Source organism: Physeter macrocephalus, chromosome 4 (genome assembly GCF_002837175.3).
Source record: "Physeter macrocephalus isolate SW-GA chromosome 4, ASM283717v5, whole genome shotgun sequence".
NCBI classification, from domain to species: Eukaryota; Metazoa; Chordata; class Mammalia; order Artiodactyla; family Physeteridae; genus Physeter; species Physeter macrocephalus.
In genome coordinates this window covers 131434510-131456174 of record NC_041217.1, presented here as the reverse complement: position 1 = coordinate 131456174, position 21665 = coordinate 131434510, and the positions used below count along the sequence as shown (strand labels likewise).

Sequence of the window (21665 nt, the reverse complement as noted above, 5' to 3'; positions counted from 1 at the left end):
CGAACCCGCGTCCCCTGCATCGGCAGGCAGACTCTCAACCACTGCGCCACCAGGGAAGCCCTATCACAAGATATTGAATGTAGTTCCTTGGGCTATACAGTAGGATCTTGTTGTTTATGCATCCTATATGTAATAGTTTGCACCTGCTAATCCCAAACTCTCAATCCTTCCCTCCCCCACCCCCTCCCCCTTGGCAACCACAAATCTGTTCTCTCTATGTGTGAGTCTGTTTCTGTTTCTTAGATAGTTTCATTCGTGTCATATTTTAGATTCCACATATAAGTGATATAATATGGTATTTTTCTTTCTCTTTCTGACTTACTTCGCTTAGTATTATAACCTCTAGGTCCATCCATGTTGCTGCATATGGCATTATTTCATTCTTTTCTATGCCTGAGTAGTATTCCATTGTGTGTGTGTGTGTATATATATATACACATATACATATATACCACATCTTCTTTATTCATTCACCTGTCAACGTACATTTAGGTTGTTTCCATGTCTTGGCTATTGTAAATAATGCCTCTACGAACATAGGGGTGCATGCATCTTTTTGAATTATAGTTTTGTCTGGATATATGCCCAGGATTGGGATTGCTGGATCATATGGCAACTCTATTTTTAGTTTTTTGAGGAACCTCCATACTGTTCTCCACAGTGACTGCACCAATTTATATTCCCACTCACAGTGTAGGAGGGTTCCCTTTTCTCCACAACCTCTCCAGCATTTGTTATTTGTAGACTTTTGATGATGGCCATTCTGACCAGTGTGAGGTGATATCTCATTGTAGTTTTGATTTGCATTTCTCTAATAATTAGCAATGATGAGCATCTTAACATGTCCGTATTGGCCATCTGTATGTCTTCTTTGGAGAAAAGTCTATTTAGGTCTTCTGCCCATTTTTCAATTGGGGTTTTTGTTTTTTGTTATTGAGTTGTACGAGCTATTTGTATATTTTGGAAATTAAGCCCTTGTGGGTCACATCATTTGCAAATATTTTCTCCCAGCCCTTATAACCTCAGCTTTTGACCCTTGAGACTGCCATGGGATGCTGAGTACATTTGTCCAGCTCCTCCTGCAACAGATATCCCAAATGTGCAATGGTGTAAACAAGCTAAAGAATTATTTCTTGCTCACATATCAAATGGGGAATAAACAACCAGGGGCAGATTCGATGGCTTTACAGTGTTGGGGGCCTAAGCTCTTTCTGACTTGTTATTCTATGATCCCTAGAGTGTTGGCCTCATCTTCATGGATCAAGATTTATCGCTACCATATTCCAGCCAGTGGGAAGGGAGAAATGCATTTCCCTTCGCTTTAAATGCAGGAGCCAGAGTTTGCACACATCACTTCGCTCACGTCTCATTAGCCAGAATTTAGTTACATGGCCACATCAAGCTGTAAGGGAGGCTGGGAGATGGAGTCTCTACTCTGGGTAGTGATGTGTCCAGCTAAAAGTTGGGGATTCTATTACTAAGGATGATGGGAAGAACAGATATTAGGGACAGTGACACCATCATTTTCCTGTCACTCATTTTACACCCTTCTCCACCATCCAGTTTGTCATCACATCCTGGCCCATGCCCACTCCTGATGCCTTTCCCATAGGGCCCTATTCTTTACCCCTACTGACACCAGGGCGAACGGCCCTTACAGCTTTATACCTCGTGTCTTATGAGAACTTTTAGCAGGTCTTTTCGCCTCCAGTCTCTTTCCACCCTACCCCTGTGATCATTCTAAAGTGCAAATCTGATCATGTGGCTCCACGGTTTAGAAATTCTTCAGTGGCTCCCCACTGCCCAGAGCAGTGAGATTTTAACTGCAGATTTCTGAATCCCTGAAATGACATGCATATTTGGCACATATGTGCATTTTTCCAAAGAGAGCTTCAGATTCTCCAAGGACTCTGTGATTTCCCCTCAGGTTCAAATCCCTAATGTCAACATACATGTCAGCAAGTGAGATGTGTCTACCGACCTTCTTCTCAAATCTCCTCTCCAGTCATTCCCCTGTGCATCCTAAACCCAAGTCATAGTGAAATGACTCTGAAAGAGCAGGCCGTGCTCTGTCACACTCCACATCTTTACACCTGCTCTTCTATCTAGAATGCCTGGGCAAACTCCTATGCCTCCCGCTGGCTTAGCTCAAAAGCCCCCTCCTCTGAAGGCTTCCCTGACTCCCTCTGACCGAGTCAGTCTCTGCAGCACGACTCAGACTTCCATTATTCATCCTATCGCATAGCTGCTGTCAGCCTATGTCTGCCACCTCCACCAAACCATGAACTCTGGAACCTAGGACCCAGAATAGATAGCCCACAGATGTTTGTTGAATAAATGTCACTCATGCCCCCCAAAACTCTAGTGTTCTTTCTGAAATGTAAATCTGAGCATCACTTACTATGTTCCTATTTCCTTCAAGTCTTGTTACAGTGGCTTTCTCTCAGGTCTCATCTTGCCATCCTTCCTTTTTTCTATTCCAGGGACACTGGAGTTCTTCTAATGTCCCAAGTCAGTGTTCTCCCTTGTCTTGAGGCTTTATGCATGCTTCCTCAGCTCCTCTTTGCCTGGCTAATGCCTACTCATCCTTCAGATAGCTTAAACATTCCTTGGGAAGCCTTCCTCGACTCCCTCCCCACCTTCCGACTAGGCTGAGGGTCCCACCTATGTGTCCCCATCACACCTTGTACTTTCCCAGTTACAACATGCATCATTCTGGGCCAAGAGGACTTGTTTGTCTTTCTTCTCTGCTAAACTGTGAGTTCTGTGCCTAACTTGCCTACCAGCATGTCCCCAGCCCCAAACACAGGGCTTGGAAGGGAGTAAGTCCCTGACAAATCTGCGTTAAATGAAGGTTAGGTGAATGAATTTCTCAATCATAAATCAGTAGACTTTCATTGCCTTTAAAACAAAGACTTATCACAGATTTCAGGCCCTTTTTGATCTGGTCCTCAGGTATTTTCAGTCTCATCTCTTCCAAATCCACCCTCTGATCTCAGCGTCCCTCTCAAACTCTACATGGCAGTTCTATCAAACTGAATGAAGGTCCCCAAATGCCGGCTCTCAAATCTTTCAGCCTTGGCAACACTGGTCTCTCTGCCTGACCCACTCTGTCCTCTCCTCACCTCTCAGTACTCTTCCTTTTCTGGCTAACATCCACTAATCTTTACATTTTCAATTAGACCCCTCTTTCTCTAGAAGCCTCCCTTGACTTCCTAAGGCCCGCTCTAGTGCCCTTTGTTGGTACCCCTGTAGTGTTCTAGGCTTCCTTCTCACCATTCTGTTTCCCCAAGTAGATGAAGTGGCCGTCCGAACTGTGTCACTGTGATGTCTCTGATTCAAGCCCAGCACTTGCACACAGTGGTCACTCCAGAAATATCTGTGGAATAAACTATGTTGTCTGGTTTCATTCTTTACTATTAGCGCATGTGTCCTGTCTTCCAAAGCAGATTGTAAGCTCCCTTGCAGGCACTGAGGGAAGCTAAAATATCTGGGGGTCTCTCCCCAGGCCTGAGCTTAATTCCTGTCTCCAGCGAGCCTGACTTATGTTGCTTGGAGGCTGTGCTGTCAGACACTTGATAAATGTAGTAACCAGTGGAACCTTGGCTTAAAGTCCTGGAAAGCCTGGGATTGGGATCACGGTAACCTTAGACACTGGTTTTCTAGAGGGGACCACAGCTGCTTTCCAAAAGCCAGTGCTGGGAACAGTGTCAGGCACCGGGCCGGTTTCAGCAGATTTTTGTGGAATGAATTCTAGAGCAGTGACAATGACATGGAGGCAGGCTGTGCTTGTTCGTCTCACCATGCTCTGGGCTCAGACATTCCAATGGAATGGAATGGTTAAGTGATGAGATCATGTATTCACGTTCCAAACTCAACATGAAAAGAAACTTATTTAAAATCTCAGAAAGGGTGGAAAAGTCTTTCTGATAATGACTCAATGGCTTCAAACTCTAGGAAAACCAGTTTGCCTTCTCTGGTCAATAAGCAGTTTTTAATAGCTGAACTCGAATGAGATAATTTTTAAAAATACGACCAAATAAAATTTGCCACCCTAACATGAGATGCAGAGATAGACCCTAAATTGGCAACACAGGACACGGACCCCCTTACTGCTCTCTGCAGAAACACAATAGAAAATAATTTGCAATGATTGCAAATTCCCAAGAGCTGAGAGCAGAGAAATGCAAGGAAACATTGAGACAGAATATCGAGAGGCAGCATTTTAATATATGAACGGTCAGGATAGGCCAGAGCCTTGCTGCTGCACGCGTGGTGTGGCCCTGCAGCGTCAGCATCCCCTGGGAACTGGTTAGAAATGTAGACTCTCCAGCTCCCTTCCCTCGCAGACTGACTGCGTTCCAACAAGCTCTCCATGTGATTTGTATGCACATCAAAGTTTGAGAAGCACCCAGCTAGAACATTTATTAATGTGGGGTTCTGCTCTTAAAATGTGCTTTGAGGTCAAAATAAACCCATTTAAAGCATTTTAGATCATTATTTGCTCCATTCTCTCTGAGCAACACCGTCCCACATCAATGTCCCGCTCTGGGACTTAGAGCCTCTCTCATGAATCACAAAGTTGTACTGAAGTTTGCTGTGCCATTTCGGCAGACAGTCTTTATGGATTACAAATTGGATTCCAAAACTTCCATCAGCTGTTCCTTGCCCAGCACCCCCAGGACGAAGGTTGTATGATGATTTCCATTTTTAGAGATGATGAAATTGGGGCCCAGAGAGGTTCCAGCACTCACCCACGGGGCACCAAGCAAATTGATATCTGAGTCAAATGAGAACGCAAGCTTTTGAGTTGCCAGTGTGAGGCTCACCCAGCTTTGATGTCTTTCCTTTTTACACAAGAGGGATTTTTTTGCATAAGAGATTTTTAAGAAAGAACAAATTCACAGATAAAGCCATGCACATGTGGGCCCCTGGGATTGTGGAAGTTTAAGAACTAACTTTCCAGTAGACAGATATGTCAGTGCAGATCAGGCCCTGGCCAGCCGAGCTTCCACATTCCTGCTGCAGGCTGACAAGTTCTGCAGCCAGGAGCCTCAGAAACCTCAGAGCCACATGAGGGCTCATAGTCTGCTCTTAAGGGTGGAGGGGAAAGGAGCCAGGATTACCGTGAGTCCATGGGTACTGCTACAAAGGAAAAGTGGTGGCTTCTGGATGATAATAACCCATCCCAAGAAGTATGCTCACTCTGATTCATTTGTTTCTTTCACAGATTCAGAAGAGCTGACGTAACTGAACTCTGCCTAGATATATGTGATGTGCTTCACTGGATTGGATAACTTCCTGATTAATTCCAATTTCCTAGAGCAAAGTAGAGCCACTTGGTGACTCGGAAATGGTCAAGACTGTATATCTGGCATTGATGCCAATGTGCTTCTTCCTACCTCGTCTGAGTTTCAGATTTCTCTGTCAACGCCAACTAAACAAAGGCCCCAGAGGGGTTTGTTCAGTTTCACCTGCCTGCATGGTGATTCTCCTAGGGTCCTCCAGAGAATGACTGCCAGGGAAGCTGCTTAAATCCCACCCCGTCCCCACCCCTTCCTCTCTAGACATGCATATTCAATGGGATAGCTTCATATATAATTGATTAAAAAACAGAAAGATGGCGCACTTTAAAATTCCATGTGAAAAGTATCGCTTTGCTACTGTGCTCCTGCCTGCCTGCTCTCTGCACGGTGCTACAAAGGGTAGAGTCATGAGGAACTCGAGGCTGAAGATAGTCGAGATTTTTTAGCCAACAGCAATGCACTTTGTACCTTGCACCCCTCTGCAGCCCGCAGTTGTGGGGCTTGGCCTAAGGCAAAAACTACAAAGCATCCTAATGAGCAGAATTATACAAGAGGAATGTATGTGCGTATCTGACATAGTTTCTTCTCTTGCGGGGCGGCCCCCTGGCTATGACCCGTGCCCTCTCCAAGGGCGAGGGAGGAGCCCAGAGAAGGCCCCTTCTGTTCCCTGCTGCCAGCTCTTCCGCAGCCCCTATGGTCCCAGGGACCTGCCCTGCTTCGCGTGGGCCCGTAGCAGCCCTGCAATTTCCACATGGGCGGGCGATTTCAGAACGATGGACAAAGCTGTTCGGCCAGCCTACAGGGGAGAAAGAAAAGGAAAAACAAATTTTTATCCCATTTGCCTCCCACCGCAGAAAGGAAGGGTGAGTTGGGAGCAAGGGGTATGCATGGGTCATAGACGTCTATTCCAAGCATTCACAGAGGAGAGGAGGAAATTCAAATGGCATGAGGATCAGAGAAATGGGCCCCTTGCCACGGAAACATCATTCACTCCTGGGAAATCTGTGCCAATGAAAATAAAGAAGTGTTGCTTGGTTTTTAATACTTTTTTAAAAAAATTGGAAAACAGAGGAATGAAAACAACTCTTCCATTATTCCATTACACAGACCTATATGAGAGTTAGGATTTCGGTCATTTCCCCTCCAGTCTTTTCTCCTGTTGCAAATGTGTTGTTGGTTTTTAAATAGAGGAATGATAATGTATATCAATTCTGAGTGTACTTTTATTTTTAACTCACCATGATATGCTATAAGACTTTCCCTGCTCTTACAGAGTCATCAGGACATATAGGTTTTTCTTACTGGCTGTATAATATTCCATTATTCACTGAACTGTTTTCCTTGTATTGGCGATTTAGTTTGTTTCCAAGTCTTCACCACCATAAACTTAGTGCTGAAAGCATCCTCCCATTCCTAACTATTTCCTAAGGACCAACTCTTTGAAGTGGGCTTGCAGCCCAGAAGGACACACTCATTTTTACTTCCTGATGTGTGATACCATGCTGCTTTTCTCACCACGGCTGCTGTGCAAGAAGCTGGCCATTCCGCTGTCTAAAGAAGCTGCAAACAGAGCGACTCTCAGCAGGCAGCACCAACCATTCTCTACCCAGAGATGAGAGGAAGGGCCACCATGATGCAGTGGACGCTGAGCTCTGAGGGCTCAATCCCGAACCCAGAGTTCTGAAATCTAAACAGCTCTGAAAACCACTTTTTTGGCAACTCATTTTGAGGCAAAACCTGAGGTTATCTCTGGTCCTTACTTAGCCCGTTTAAGTATCAATACTTTTACATTTTGCTGTATAAATATGAATGGGTTTGACACATGGGGGCCACCCAAGACCCCGCTAGAGTGTTCTCTACTCTACTGCAGATGGGGGAAATTACTTTCTAAAATGTGGAAACTCCAAAGAAGCAGGTGGGAAGTGTTCACGCTCAGCTAAAAACCCTTCAGTCTCTTCTCTGTGCTCCAGGATGGAGTCCAGCTGCCATCGGGGCTCCACACACATGTAAATAACCATAATGTATGGCCAAAGGCCAAACAAGCCAGCAAAGGAACAGAGTGAGCTCAAGGGACAGGATGACCACCCTGTGTATATGGGGGGAGGGCAGGGGGTGGGGAGAGGAAGGAAGTGGCATTTCAGCAGACAGGCTTCACAAAACAGATGAAGTTCTTTCCCTGAAAAGGCCTCATGATTCCTTGTACCCCCCTTTTACCGGTCTTTGTAAGTTGGTATTTGTGGGGTTATTTGATAAATCTCAGTCTCCACAAGGTCAGACACTGGATCTGGCCTGTTCTGCTGGCCCAGCCCCTGGCCCCGTGCCTGCGGTCTGGTCAGCTCTCAATAAGCACTGTTGAAAGAGGGAATGCTGGATGATAACAGAGTATTCATTTCAAGTTGATGAAGAACCTGAGCCACCTAAATCCTAATGAGTATGTTCTTAGATTGGCCAAGTCTGGAAGAAAGCAAAGATTTTCCACAGAAGATTCTTGTGAAAGCCCCACCGGAGAGGCCTGGATTTATTTAGGCCTGTCCCCTGCTGCACTTTGTCAACCCTGATGTTCCACGTAAACAAGGAGACAGTGTGATTAATGTTATTATGGGAAAGAGCCACAGGGCCAGTCCCAGGGGACACGTGCACCTTTGAACAGGGCCCACCTGGAGATGACAGCCTGCATCTGTGGGCTCTTCAATTACAGACATGGAAAGTGGGGGCCCCATTCATTTCAGAAAGTGTGGCCAAAGAGACCACCTAGGGAGGGTGTGCCCCTGAGATGCCTCTGCCCAAGCCCTGGGAACAAGCCCACGGCACGCAGCTCTGGTGGAAGCCAAGCACGGCAAGTCCCTGCTCGGCAGCACTGCAGGCCCAGAGAGCCTGAAGGGGTCAGGCAGCCAGCACACCTTGTGTGTGAGTGTGTGTGTGTGTGTGTGTGTGTGTGTGTGTGTGTGTGTGTGTGTGTGTGTGTGTGTGTGGTAGGGGGTTATCTCTCAATACGACAAAAACTCACCAAGAAGCCACTACATATCAGGGAAAGATGAGCAAGGCATAGTGTATGCCTTCAAGAAGCTTTCACTTTGATGCATGCTTTGGAGTCACTGCCCAAACAAGTCCAAGGGTAAGCCTTGGGGGCCAGGGATCAGGTCTCACCACCACCTCCTCGTCCTCGTCACTCTGGGGGTCCCAATAGGCTGGGTGACCAATTTCCCGAATTACCTTCTAAACGTGGGGAAGGTGCCTTGCTGGCTGTTCTGGGGGTTCTGCATTTATAGCAACCTTTACATGTTGGTAGGATGAGAGAAACCAATTTCAGGACATGATTTCTCTTTTGGTTTTCCAAGGGAGCACCTAAGTCTCCATAGGAAAGTGAACATTGAAACGAGATGGTGATCATGATAAGGGCTGGACTCCACCCTTCAATGCAAAGCTGGAGGCACCGGGCTTGGTGCTTGCCAGGACCCAGTCATCGGTCCCCATCTCCCACTGAAACTTTTCACCCAAGTCACCTTTGGGAAATTTGGGTGTGACTCCTGAGTCCACCCTGGCCCCAGCAGGCAGCAGGTGATTGGGCTGTGAGCAAGGTCTAGAAACTTCTGTGGGCCTGCCACCTGTATCGCTTGGGCACCCCTGCGCTCCCTGGGCATCCCCTAACCCTCTCCACCTTCCCCTAAGACAGGTTCCCGCTGCCACGTCCGGTTTAGCTGCCTAGTTCCTTCTTCTCAGGCTGCCCCGGACTGCAACCAGCCTGTCCTCAACCCTGGTCTGGCTCTTGCTGATGCAGCCCTTCACTGGGAAAGCATTTCATCCCACCTGGATTTCAGCACTCACCTACACCAGGGTTTCTCAGCTGAGGCACTACTGCCATGTTGGGCCAGATAATCTGTAATTCTTCACCGTTCCTGTACTTTGTAGGATGTTTAGCAGCTTCCCCGGCCTCTACCCACTAGATGCCAGGACTGCCCCCGCCCCCCCACGTACTTATGAAGATAAAAATGTCTCCAGACACTGCTGAATCTCCCCTAGAGGGCAAAATCACTCCCAAATGGGAGTACTTCTCCCTTTGGGCTCCAGCCTCCTTGAATGGCTCCTCTAACTCCAGACCTTCACCCTCCCTACGCCCTCCAGACACTGCCTGCAAACGCCCAGGTCCCTACTCATTCGTGCGGTGGCTGCTTCGTATTTGCTATCATGGTTCACCTATTCCCAACAATAACAGTTGCCATCAACTGAGTATCTCCTAGATGTCAAATAGGGGTTTTACAAACGTTACCGTATTTAGGTCTGGTCTATTACTATCCTCATCTACAGACGAGCATGCAGAGGTTCAAAGTGGTTAAGTGACCTGCCCAAAGGCACACAGTCACGGAACCCTGTTTCAAACTCACAAGTGTTTAATTCTAAAGTCCATGCTTCTAACAATCACTCGATTTGTCTGAAGTTCAACAGAGCCCTATCTCCACCTACTGAAAGCAGCTACTGAGCTCTCTAATCTGTGGCAGGAGACTCTCTCGGTCTCACTGCTTGATGACCCCCCCTAACCAGGGACTTCCAAAGCTCCTGCCCCCCTGTCCCACAGGCCTGCCCTCTCAGGCCTCCCCTGGCCAACTGCACTGGTCACTCCTAAGAGGGCCCTGGGCCTGTTCCAGATTAAGGGGCCACCTCCTTCTGCCCCAGGGTGACCCCGCAGGGAGCTCATTCACATAGAGCCTTTATCTGACTGTATCACATTTGGAAAAGGAGGCTCTTACTTCCAGAGCCAAGCACTGTTCCCACAGGCATTTCAAGAGGGTCTGTGCTCTCTAATGATCACAGAAATGGCTTTGGGCAGAGCTGGAGTTCGTGGGACCTGACCCCATGGACAGCATAGCTTCCCTACTCGAGCTGCTGCCTCAAAAGCCCACATGCTGCCATGACCAGATGTGGTTCAGGGCCAAGACCAGGCCTGAGCACAATCCCTCAGGATGGTGTGAAAGGCTAGGGTTTGGGGTTTCTCGCTCCAAGTCTCCCAGCATTTACATGGGTCATCTCATTTAAATCCAGCAACAGCCTTATGAGGTCAATTCTGTTCCTACTGCCATATGGTTCCTTGAATTTGATGGCAGGCAAGGTACTTTTCAGGAAGGGAAGTGAAACACCCACTTTTTAATTGCCTATAAGTCTCACCTTGTCAGTCAGGCTGCTGTCACAGGCCGGGTGTGCCAGGAGCAGCCGGACCATGTCGATGTTGCCATGGCGACAGGCCAGCATGAGGGCTGACGATCCATCATGGTCCTGCAGGTTGACATCTGCCTGGCAGCTCAGTAGCGCTTGGACCATGTCCTCCCTGTCGTGGCTGACTCCCAGCATCAGCGCAGTCTGGCCTCCCTGCACACAGAGAGCAGGGGTGTGGTGAGGCTGGGGCTGATGGGAAGGACCCCCTCCGCAGCCTGGGTGTAATCAGGAGAGACTTCTTTGGAAAATGACAGTTGACCTGAATCTCTGTGGTAAGGGACACATCCTCCTTGGCCTGGTAAACTTCTACTCCTCTTCCAAGACGCTAGTCAAATGCTGCATCCTCTCTAAAGCCCTCTACTAACACCCCAGGCACAGGGTTCATAACACAGCATTTACCACTTGGCATTTCAACCTGTCAGCCCCTCTCTTTCTCATAGACTGTGACATCTTTGAGGGCAGGAACTAAGTCTTTTTCATCTCTGTCCCTCCAGTGCCTAGCACCAAGTACATGCTGATAAGTGCTGAATGATGGACTAAACAAAGGGTTGAATACTTCAGGACCATGGCTTCTGACGCCCCGCCCCAGCCTAACGTCCTACAGGAAGTCTTGGGCTGCTCTGAACACCTCCGGTATTTTCAGTTGAATGATACCCAGAATGCTTTTTTCCCAAGAAGCTCTCTGTTTACATGGTCCTGTGGTCATTTCTAATCCATAGCCATTGACAACAATCTTTCACATCCCTGTAATCACCAATGCACATGGCAATGGATTAGAGTCAGAAAGTAAGACCAAGCTCTGGTTCTGCTGTTTCCTAGTGCGTGACCCTGGCCATGTCACTTCGTGTCCCTGAACCTTGGTCTTTCTTTCTTAAAAATTAATATAATTATGATCCATCCTGTATACCTCACAGGGCTTTTGTGAAAGTCAAATGAGATAAAGCATATAAATATAAAAATGTGTGGCAGTAACTTTTCTGATTACAAATTGATCATCATTTCTCCTGGATTTTCCTGTATATACGTAGTCCTCTTATGCGACTTGATTATATATTTTGCCCTCGTGGTTCTCTCCTGGGTTCCAGGCAGGTCAGGCGTGTCTCTCTGATTGTCAGGCTTTGTAAAGATGTGAGAATAGGTAAGGACTGGTTTCTTTCCTCTCAGATCCCCTGTGGCTCTGAGCACAGTGTCTTACACGTAAAATATGTTGGCTGATGTGTTCACTGATTAAAGCTCCAATCTGCAGTCACTGATGGATTATGCTTCCCTGCCCGGAAGGCTGGGGCTTAGAGAAAAGAAAGGGGGTTGCAATCAGAAAAATCCTGGCTTTGCCGCATTCTGTACTTATGTGAATCTGGACAAGTTAACCTCTCGGTGACTCTTCCTGATCTGGTAAAGCAGGAATGCTTAACGATATTACCTGCCTTCTGGGGCTGGTGTGAGGCCTGAGCACGGCTGTGTACACTTTAGCTATTATTGCATTTATGAGCATTAGAGATGATGTCTGACTATCGCCTGGGACGTTAGGTGTCCTGGTTCCCCATTTCTCTGGAACCCAGACAGATCTTTCCAGAGAAGCTTGTTTGCTCTTTGGTTTGCTTATGCTCAGCCCTGAGGTAATGCTTGTTTACTGCACTAACCAGACCATAGGTTTCCCTCCAGACCCCTCTCTTTGAGTGGTATTAAAGCCAGATGACATATGCAGATGTCTTCCTGTCTGCCCCCTGCCTGACTTGGGGCCCGCTCCCTCCTGGTCTGGCTCCATACAATTTAATTCAACAACCATTTACAGAGCACTGCTATGGCCCGGTGCAGCGCTGACCCTGGAGATACAGAGAGAAATAAGTAGTTTAGCCCAGGAGACTCCTGGCCTCCCAGCTCACTCCTATTTAACCTGGTACCTGCAGCTCCCCTCATACGTAAAGCCCCCAGAGGGTGCTGAAGGGTGCAGCTGCACTGTGAATTCCCATCCCTCCCTTGGTGACCTGTGATGGGTCCCTTACTCTCCTAGAGCATTGGTTTCTCCTCTATAAGAAGGGCATTGATTTTGATCATTAGTGAGCATTCCCCCTTCAAGAGGACCGATTTAGAAAAAAAGATTTGATATGTTTATGGAAAACATATTATTTAAAATGAAAACAGCTTTACTGAGTCCTATGGAGTAGGTGGGTGAAGATACTTTGAAAACTAGAGAGTAAGCTACACATGTCTGTTTCTTGCCACCAATAGAATTGCTAGTATGTGACGTGTGCAAAAAGACTTTGCCATCAGGTTAGGCTACTGTCTGCAATCACTTTGGGGTTGGGGTGGTGAGCAGAGTTAAATAGGTTGTTGGGAGACAATTTTCTATGGGTCTCTTGGCTTTCTGCATATTTCGTGAGTCAGGCAATATCTGACCTTTTGTTCTAGACTATCTTTTTAAGGATGAATGTACAATGAACAGCGTTGGAACTTAGAGACAGTGTCCCCCCTCCAGAATAGAGGGCAGACACGCTTACTATCCAGTATGAAAGATTCAGGTTCCCTAAGCTCAGGGTTCCTCCCCAGTAACACAATCCGCTCTGTGTGCAGGGATCTGGCCCTCCTCACACCGCCCTGTGCGACGTGGGAATTTGGACTTGGGGAACTGGTAGAAACACCAATGCCCTGACTACTGTTACTGCTGTGAGTAACACACTGTCCTTTGTCTCTTGCACAAGAGTCCTGGGTCATCTGCCAGCATCCATGACACTTGTTAGCTTTAAGGTAGAGTAAAATCTCAGACCCTTTACCTTTCTTGAGAGTTAGGCTACACTGATGATCACTCTAGGGGGAAATGGAGAGTGGAATGCACTCTACTTGTTCTTCTACTGGTCAAAGATGGATAAGTGGCCTTTTGAGGAATACCCACTATTCCATATGGAGCTTTGTCTACTGGCTAAGGGTCACACCCCTACTCTGTATTCTCAAGTAGAAGGGACTAGAAGCTGAACAGAGACATCCCAACCCTCTGAACTGCTTTGTAATTTATGATCGAGGTGGATCTCCTGCAGGGGCTTTCTAAAGCACAACTAGCAAACGCCTTCTCAAGGTGCTAACTGTGGGAACATTCGGTTTGAGGAGTCAGACCCAGATGGAATTTGCCCAGTTTCAGACGGGGACATAGATTACATGCTCATGACCTCTGTCCCAGCCTGTCTGGGTCTCAGGAGGCTCTGAGGAAACTGAATGTCCAGTCTTTGGACAGATGCCATTTGGAGGGCCCAGACTTCTCGGGTTAAAAACTCTACATGGATCTGCATGGAGTTTCTCACCCCAGTGGCAGAATAAAACTGGGAGGTGCCCGTGTTCATTAAAGAGGAGATCATGTTCACACCTCCTACCTGAGTAGCTTGGATGTTCACATTTCCTTCTCGTAAGAGCTTCCAGACAACAGCCATGTCTTCATCGGTCTCTGCAGAAGCCAGGGGAGTGATCATCACGGCGGTGTAGCCAGCTTTGTTCTGATGGTCCACGTTGCAGACGCCTGCAAGAGAAACACCGAAGCTGGAACAGCTCCCGAGAGGCTGGAAGCCAGGCTTTAGCCTGTTCAACAGGATGCTGCCTGCTGATTAAAGGGCCACAGAATAGAGCAATCCTTTCCCAGAGGTGGAATCTATGTTCTACATTTTTAGCAGCCTTTAACAGTGGCCACTTTTCTTTACAAGTTTTCTGAGGATACCCAGCAAGAAAGGTCCACAGGAGAGTCAGAGGTGGCCAAGGGGGCCAATGACCTTGACTTTATTTCCTAAAGTGGAGGACAAACATTATTCCTATTTTACAGATGAGGACCCTGAAAGTCAGTGAAGCTATATCAACTGCCCAAGTGAAGGAGAAGTGAGACCAGGACTCAGGTCTATCTGGCGCTAGAGCCCATCACTCACATGGCCTCACGTCACCCACAGGTGTGTATTTCAGGTCTGGTTCTATGTCTATGTGTAACTCTTAAGCAGCTGGCTATGGTTGTAGGTCTTTTCCAAAGGCTAGTGATATCTTGTGCAATGGACCAGGGGACATGAAAAACACCCCAGGATAAACATGGGAAATCTTCCGGGAATAATCATTTTCATTTGAAAAGCAGAGCAGAAAATAAAACACTCCACAGATTTTTATATTAAAGCAATTAAGAATATACATTTCACAATAGAATGAAAAACTGGCATATTTTTAAGATGAAGTATTAAATGAGAACTCAAAAGAAATTTCTGCTTTGTAACCCTGGGGATGTGCATTCATATCCGTTCCCACCAAAGGAGACGTAGGAGATCTTCAGCCTATTATCTGTTGTCTGAAGGGCCCCGCTTCATAAGGGCGGTACGGTGTGGAAACCCAAATCTTCCCTGTACTGTTACTCATGCAAAAAATCTACGTGTCTCTTTGGGACAATAATAAAGCTATCTCAGTAAGGCACGTCTGAGATTTTCTTAGCGTTTCTTCTGTAAAATGGGGATAATAACAGGACCTATAAGGTTACTGTGAAAGTTAATGAGTTAATGTTTAAAAGCACTTAGAACAGCGCCTAGCACATAATAAACACTCAATAAGCATTAGCTGTTATTACTATTATTGTCCAGAATGATATTCTTGTCTTTACTTCCTTGCTACTTGCTCTTGAAGGCTTAGAGCTTCATTGTAACAAATCTGGTTTACGACAAAATGTCAGGGTTACTTATAAGTTCTGTGCAAGGGAAAAAAAAAACAAACAACAATATTTGTTTGACATTCCCTCCACTCCACCCCAAACAATTTTTCAAAAATGTGTCATAGTGGACCAGTATGCCAATAGATACAGTTGGGCTCAAGTATCAGCAATTTCCTCCCTGAAGCCTCTCTGACCACTGTCATGACAAGCTGGGCTATGAAAGCCAAACAATAACTCCATGCATCGCCTCACAACTCTGTTCTGCTAAAGATGGGAATATCTGCATTGCCACGTTAATGACTTTAAAATTTTTACCCCGTGACTATTTTATGTTTGCTTTTAAGATGCGTAAATGAGCCTCAGGTTACGATTCTCTATACTCTCTTCAGAAACGTGACCTATAACTCAGTAGAGTGAGAACTAACTCCTACCCAGGGGCTCTGAAAAGGGGCTGAGGACCCCTGGCTTTCACAGCAGATGTTTCTGAGCAGCTCCAGGGAGCAAACCAACCTCCCCGGAGGCGAGGAGAGCCAGCTTCCTCTTCTGCAGAGGAATCCTGGCGAAATAGAGGACGGATCACAATGGACTAAAGGGGTGGAGGTGCACCCATGGCTCTATTCTCAATAATGAGTCACTTCTGTGCAGCCCTTTACAGTTTGTAATGTGCTTTCCAGATGCTTCACAAATGGCTGGGAAGGGAGCCCAGTTTGGAGTGGGACAGATCTGCCCTCCTCAACGCCCCTACTACAGTGAGGGAGAGGAATGGCACTTTCAGACCGTCTCCCCAGCCCCCTTCATTCTTTATGCTTGCGGCTGTTGTGCTATTTCAGCATGTTAAAGGGGAAAGCTTCCAAACCACTTTAGGGTTGATGAGTATTGACTGGATCTTGGACAACATCAGCAGAAATTTATAACAACCAAATCAAAGGTTGTCTGTTCTCCAGCCTGGCCTGGCCCAACCAGAGGACTTCTAACAGGCTGCAAGCCTGTGAGCTACTTAGAGATGAAGATGCTACATTATGGATCTTTAGAGTTTTTGTGCACATAATAGGTGTGCCTAAGGTCTCACAGTGTCCCTGGAACCTAGCTTCGGGTAGTAGAAAAAAGCCCAGGTTGGGAGGGTGACAGATCATCGTTAGAATTCTGGCCTAGTTACCTACTGGCTCTGTGACCTTGACCACATAACTTGACCTCTCTGAGCCTCAGTTGTCTCACTTGGAAAATGCATTAAATATCTGCTTCACAATCCCCGCAAGGACTGCATATGGTAGTATTGCACTGTGTCTGGGTTGGGGAAGGCACTCAACAAACAGTAAGTGGTGTTGTTATTCACGTTCTATAATGAAAGGCCCTAACACTGAACACAGTAAATGCAACCCAGAGGCATGCTCCTTTAATTATGTGCCTTTCTCAACTGAGCTACCATTTTTAGGGTATCCATGAATACCTTAAGAATGTTAGAATTGTAACTTCGTTTTCCTCTGATGACGCAGAAAGAACTTCAAGCTGTCATTATGTACATCACCTTTCCATGCAGGTAAAGAGCCTCAAGGCTGCTTAATGGAATTCTGGAGAATGAAAGTTTACTGGAATTTAACCTAGCTCCCAGGAATCATCCGTCCACTCCTTCATCTAACAAATATTTTCACTCGACACCCACCATGAGCCAGGAAGTGGTCTAGGTGCTGGGGATACTGAAAGGAAGGAGACAGACAAGAGCCTCCCTCGGGTTAACTGAGTTCTGTTAGACTCAGATAGAAGTGACAAGCAAAGATCACCTGAAAAAAGAAACTTGGTGTACTGCTAGAGAGAGATGGGGCAGCCACTTTAGATGGATCACCAAGAAGCCTTCTGCAGTGACATTTGAGCTGTGACTTTGATGAGAAGAAGCCAGTCATGAGAATAGTTTCAGGGAAAAGGGTCCAGATGGAAAGAAAATGCAAAAGTCCTAAGGAGGGAATGAGCGTGGTGAGTTTGAGGCCCACAAGTGGCTGGAGTGGAGGGAAGGAGGGTGCATGGTGGTGGCAGAGAGAGCAAAGGCAGGCAGGACCAGGCCATCTGGGATTCCTGAAGGCCAAGAGCAAGGGGAAGCCGTGGGAGGGATTTAAGCGGGGGGCAGAGGACAAGATACAAGTTGGGGGGAAGCTGTTGGATCCAAACTTCAGACTTCCTGACACCTGTTTAAACTCCCCCTCCAGCTTCCTAAGTAAGGCTGTACCGTACTAGCATGTGCTCTAATTCCTGGTTGCCACGGTATCGACTTCAAATCTCAGCAACACACTTAGTCACTGCATGATCTAGAGCAAGTATGTTGACTTTTCGGAGTGTCACTTTCATCACCTATAAAACAGGAATAATCGTCCTAATAACAGGATCATTATGACGATTAAATGACATCTCAGGTGCCAGGTACTTAGCAGAGGGTCTAATCCGTGTAGATCATTTGCGGTTTTATACCTCTCGTAGGTACCCTCCTAGATATCCCTCTTACAGCCTTCCTAAGCTCACAGATGACATTCGACTGGGACCCACACACCTTCAGTCGGTCCCATCCCCCGCCCGTCCACACAGGCGCTCCTAGGCTGCTTGATGTTGTCACACGCTCTGCAGAAACTCCACTCTAAGCCCTGTGGGGTCGTCTCAGCAGACGTAGAGTTCTTTGTTTGACTATTAACCGCCCTTTCCAGCCCCTAAGACGAGCAAGGCCATTTGCAATGATTCTCCACCAGAGGGAAGAGTCTTCCCTTCCTCCAGACTTCCAACAATTAAGAACCTAAGGCTCACTTCCCTTCTCTCCTCCTCAAAGCCCTCTGGACCTTCACCCACGCTCCCTTCCTTTTGCTTCCATCTCAGAGGAATAAATATCCCAGCAGCTTGCCTATGCTGACCTCGTCTGCCTCTGCTGTGGATTCCGGGTTTTTCCAGCTCCTCGAAAACCTTGCTCCATCAAGCATCTTCTCTCCTTTGTATCTTTAATCTCTCTCTCTCTCTTTCTTTGTCTCTCTCTGTCTGCCTCTTTCTCTCTCTCTCTCTCTCTCTCTGTCTCTCTTTCTCTCAGATTCTTCTTCTCAGCCAACAAACATATTCGGGTCTCCTCCATCCCCATTCACTCAAAAATAACTCTCCCCATCCTCTCCTGCTTCCTCCAGCTATTGTGCTACAGCACTGCCTTCCCTAGCCCATGAACGTCACTCCTTTCATTTCTGCAATCTGGTTTCCTCCCAACAGGCCCCTGAAACAACTGTTTCCAAAGTCATCAGTGACCCCTTCCCAAATCTGCCAACCAACCCCAGGCATCATCCTTCAGGGACACTACAGTACAGTATTGGACCCAGCGGACAATCTTCTTTCTTCCTGATATTTTCTTCTTCAATGACCTGGGACTTTTCTCCGTCTGCCAGAACCTACTCGCTGCAGTGCACAGTTCCTGCTCTCTAAACAGGGTATTATCTCACTTCTTTTGAGCCCTGAAATCACACTCTGCACCTCTCTCTGGTGAGCCATCATCCTGCTCCATCCTGACTGTCAGGCTGTAAGCTCCTGGGAAGAAGAGGGCTCACGCCTGGCTCACCTTTGCATCTCTGGTGGTAGTCAGTATGGACCTCATATGTAGTTCACAAATATCTGATGAAGGGTGAATGAATCGAATTGAGTCAAACTGATCAAATGGAGCCATGACTTTTGTTACAAAGTACTTATGAAGATGGAAAATGTGACCTTTCCTAGAGGCAGTGTGGTATAGCTCTGGAGCTGGACAAACTGAATACGAAGCGTGACTCTACCACTTACCAGCATTGTGACCTGAGCAAGTTTTATAATTCTCTCAGCCTCAGTTTCCTCAACATGAGAACAATAATACTTACATCACAAGAGTGTTGTGAAGAATAAATGACATAATAAAGGAAAAAAAATGGTCTAGCCCAGCTCCTACAACACAGGAGGAACTCAGAACAGTGAAGAATCTCCTCGCTGGAAAGAAGTGGGAACAAGAACTGCCTGTCACAGAGGGACCCAGGCTGCACAGATGCAGCCATTTCTGACCTGTTTCCAGCAGCAGCCTCACGATGGAGAAGCTGGAGTGGGATACGCTGTAGTGAAGAGCTGTGTTGCCATTGCCATCAGCCAGGTTGACAAGCAGCTTTAGCAAGTGTGGGGAGTGAGGCTGGACCCCGCGGAGGTAGGTGGCCACCACAGCAGGGCTGGATGACTTCCGGCTGGAGACCCGAAACCACTCCTGACTGATGGTATGTAAGCTCTGCTTCTGAAAGATCAACAGATTCCAGTTCCAGGAGGTTACCTACCTGGGTGCTCCAGCTGGGGGTGTTAATTTCCACTAGGAAAGGTCAGCTTAGGATGCTTCCACTTCTATCCCTTCAGCTCCCTCCAAATCTCCATGTGATTTACTCCCAGAGGGCTCAGAGCTAGTGGGGTCCCCATGCAGCAGCACTCTTTGAACCCGTGGGATCGGTCCCCCATATGAGCTGGACAGGAGGATTGGGAGAGCAACACAATAGCCAGTAACACCTCACATTACTCGGGGACAGTTTGAGTCTACTGTACGTTTCGATCACATCCCCCATATGCACAGGATAACCATGACCCCCTCTTTCACGCGTCTACACCAGCCTATGTGACCCTAGCCCAGACTCCACCAGGGCATGTGCAAGTTTTTAACAGGCATAGCTGGAAAGTCACAACATTTTACTAATGGGAAAAACGCACACTGAAAGCTAAGACAAACAACATGCCCAATTTATGCTTCAAGTTAAACCCAAACAGATGTGTTTGAATTATTTTTGGCTTTTAAGTTTTGCTAGGACCTTCAGAGAAAATGGTTTAACAACCCATGGCAGGACCACCCTATCTGCAGTATTCATCTCCTTTATAACCATGAATGCAAATGACACCAACTCTGCATGTGACATGACCTAAGTGTTTAAAATGGAACATGACTAGATTATTTTTCTAAAGGGGAGGAGAAACGATGAGGCTGTGACTATTACAGACGATTTCATATTCATTCTGGAAAGGGCACTGAATTAGGAGTCACTATGCCCTAGGGGCCAGGCAAAAGTCCTGGCTCAGCTGTGCGACCTTGGAAGTCCTATAACCTTTTTGAATCTTTCCTGTCTTGTCTATAAAATGGCGGTGAAAAAAGGGCTGGGTCCCTAACATCCCATGCTCTACAGAGAGAGGTCCTTGCACAACCTGCTTTGTCTCTAAGGTGGAGAGGGGTTGTCCTGTGCTTTGATCCTAAAGTGGGTGTGATGTCAGGTTTGTATGTCCTCTGATCGGTTTTCTAGGCAGAAACAGTGGAACCTTTTGTCGCTGAAACACTTCTTATATATCAGAATATCTCCTTTACCCATGGAATCTTCAGGAGAACCTGGAGAAAGTTCCTAATATTAAGGAACATAGTGGTAGATTTTAAATGAAGATCTAAGAAATAGCTTAGCTCTGTAATTCATTTAAGAATAAGTAGCTGGAGTTTTAAACAACATCCACCTCACATATTGGTTCTTTAACAGTCTGGGAACAAGTTATTTGCCAAATCAGCGAAGATAAAATACTCATGAAAATGGGCTAATCAATCGTTTTTACTCCTAAGGCTCTTCCGCAAAGGAGAACAAAATGGGCTTTAAAAATGCTTACAAGCTGTTACACGTTGGGTCTTATCAGTTGCTCTCACGACTTGGGAAAATGTGTCTGTGCCAGTACCTCTTGACGCAAGCAGAAACTAATCCTTACATGTTTAAATCTCCATGGGCCATGATAGTGTTAAGGAGCAAACAGATGTATTTTCTTGCTTTTGGTCTCTTGACCCATAGGTGCACTTCAAGAAAAACAGTAAAGACTACAGAATGAAATGCCAGGGCTTGAGGGTAGTGGAGACATGCGGTCCACCACCTTCCTTTTATTAATGAGGAAATCACGGCCCTGAGCGTTGAACTGACTCACCCAACATCTCACCACTATCTAGCGGTCCTGGGAATAGAACCACGGTTCCCGTTCCACCCGCTCTTTTCCGCTCTACTCACGGTTCTCTCAAACTGTGAGGCAATTTTGAGCCTAAGCCACAAAAGTTCTATGACACATTCAGGTTGGGACGCCTAATAACACTTGGTAAATGCCTCTGAGCCGCAGGCCTGGTTCCTGTGCACATGCATGGGTTCCGCTTTCTCAGCACAATCCATCACCTTGGGCAGCAGAGTTTGGGCAAATGAGAGAACAGGCAGCGGACAGGGACCCGTGCACACCCACACCGCTGCCTCAGGCACAGGACCCAAGTCACCCAGGTGAAACTTAAACAGTATAAAAATCTTTACATGATGATGAAAAATCAGAGTACCAAGAGCTGGTCAGTGGTCGTCCCAGTTTCTGGCAGATGTTGGCTCAATGCCCGGCATGCATTAAGGAATTCCTCTGAGGGTTTATATCTAAAGAAAAAAATATATATATATATGTATGTATGTGTGTGTGTGTGTGTGTGT

At 46.8% G+C, this 21665-nt stretch overlaps 1 protein-coding gene across 1 annotated transcript in view; it reads right to left on the bottom strand.

Annotated features, from left to right (window-relative positions):
* Positions 1 to 5997: 5997 nt before the first annotated feature.
* KANK4 (KN motif and ankyrin repeat domains 4) overlaps positions 5998 to 21665 on the bottom strand; it is a 30002-nt gene continuing 14334 nt past the window's right edge. The window contains exons 5-9 of the mRNA XM_007108129.3: positions 21524 to 21611; positions 19216 to 19435; positions 13877 to 14019; positions 10467 to 10667; positions 5998 to 6102 (exon numbers count right to left, since the gene is read on the bottom strand). Of these exons, the coding sequence (XP_007108191.2) occupies positions 5998 to 6102; positions 10467 to 10667; positions 13877 to 14019; positions 19216 to 19435; positions 21524 to 21611 (757 nt within the window). The remainder of the gene's footprint in view (positions 6103 to 10466; positions 10668 to 13876; positions 14020 to 19215; positions 19436 to 21523; positions 21612 to 21665) is intronic.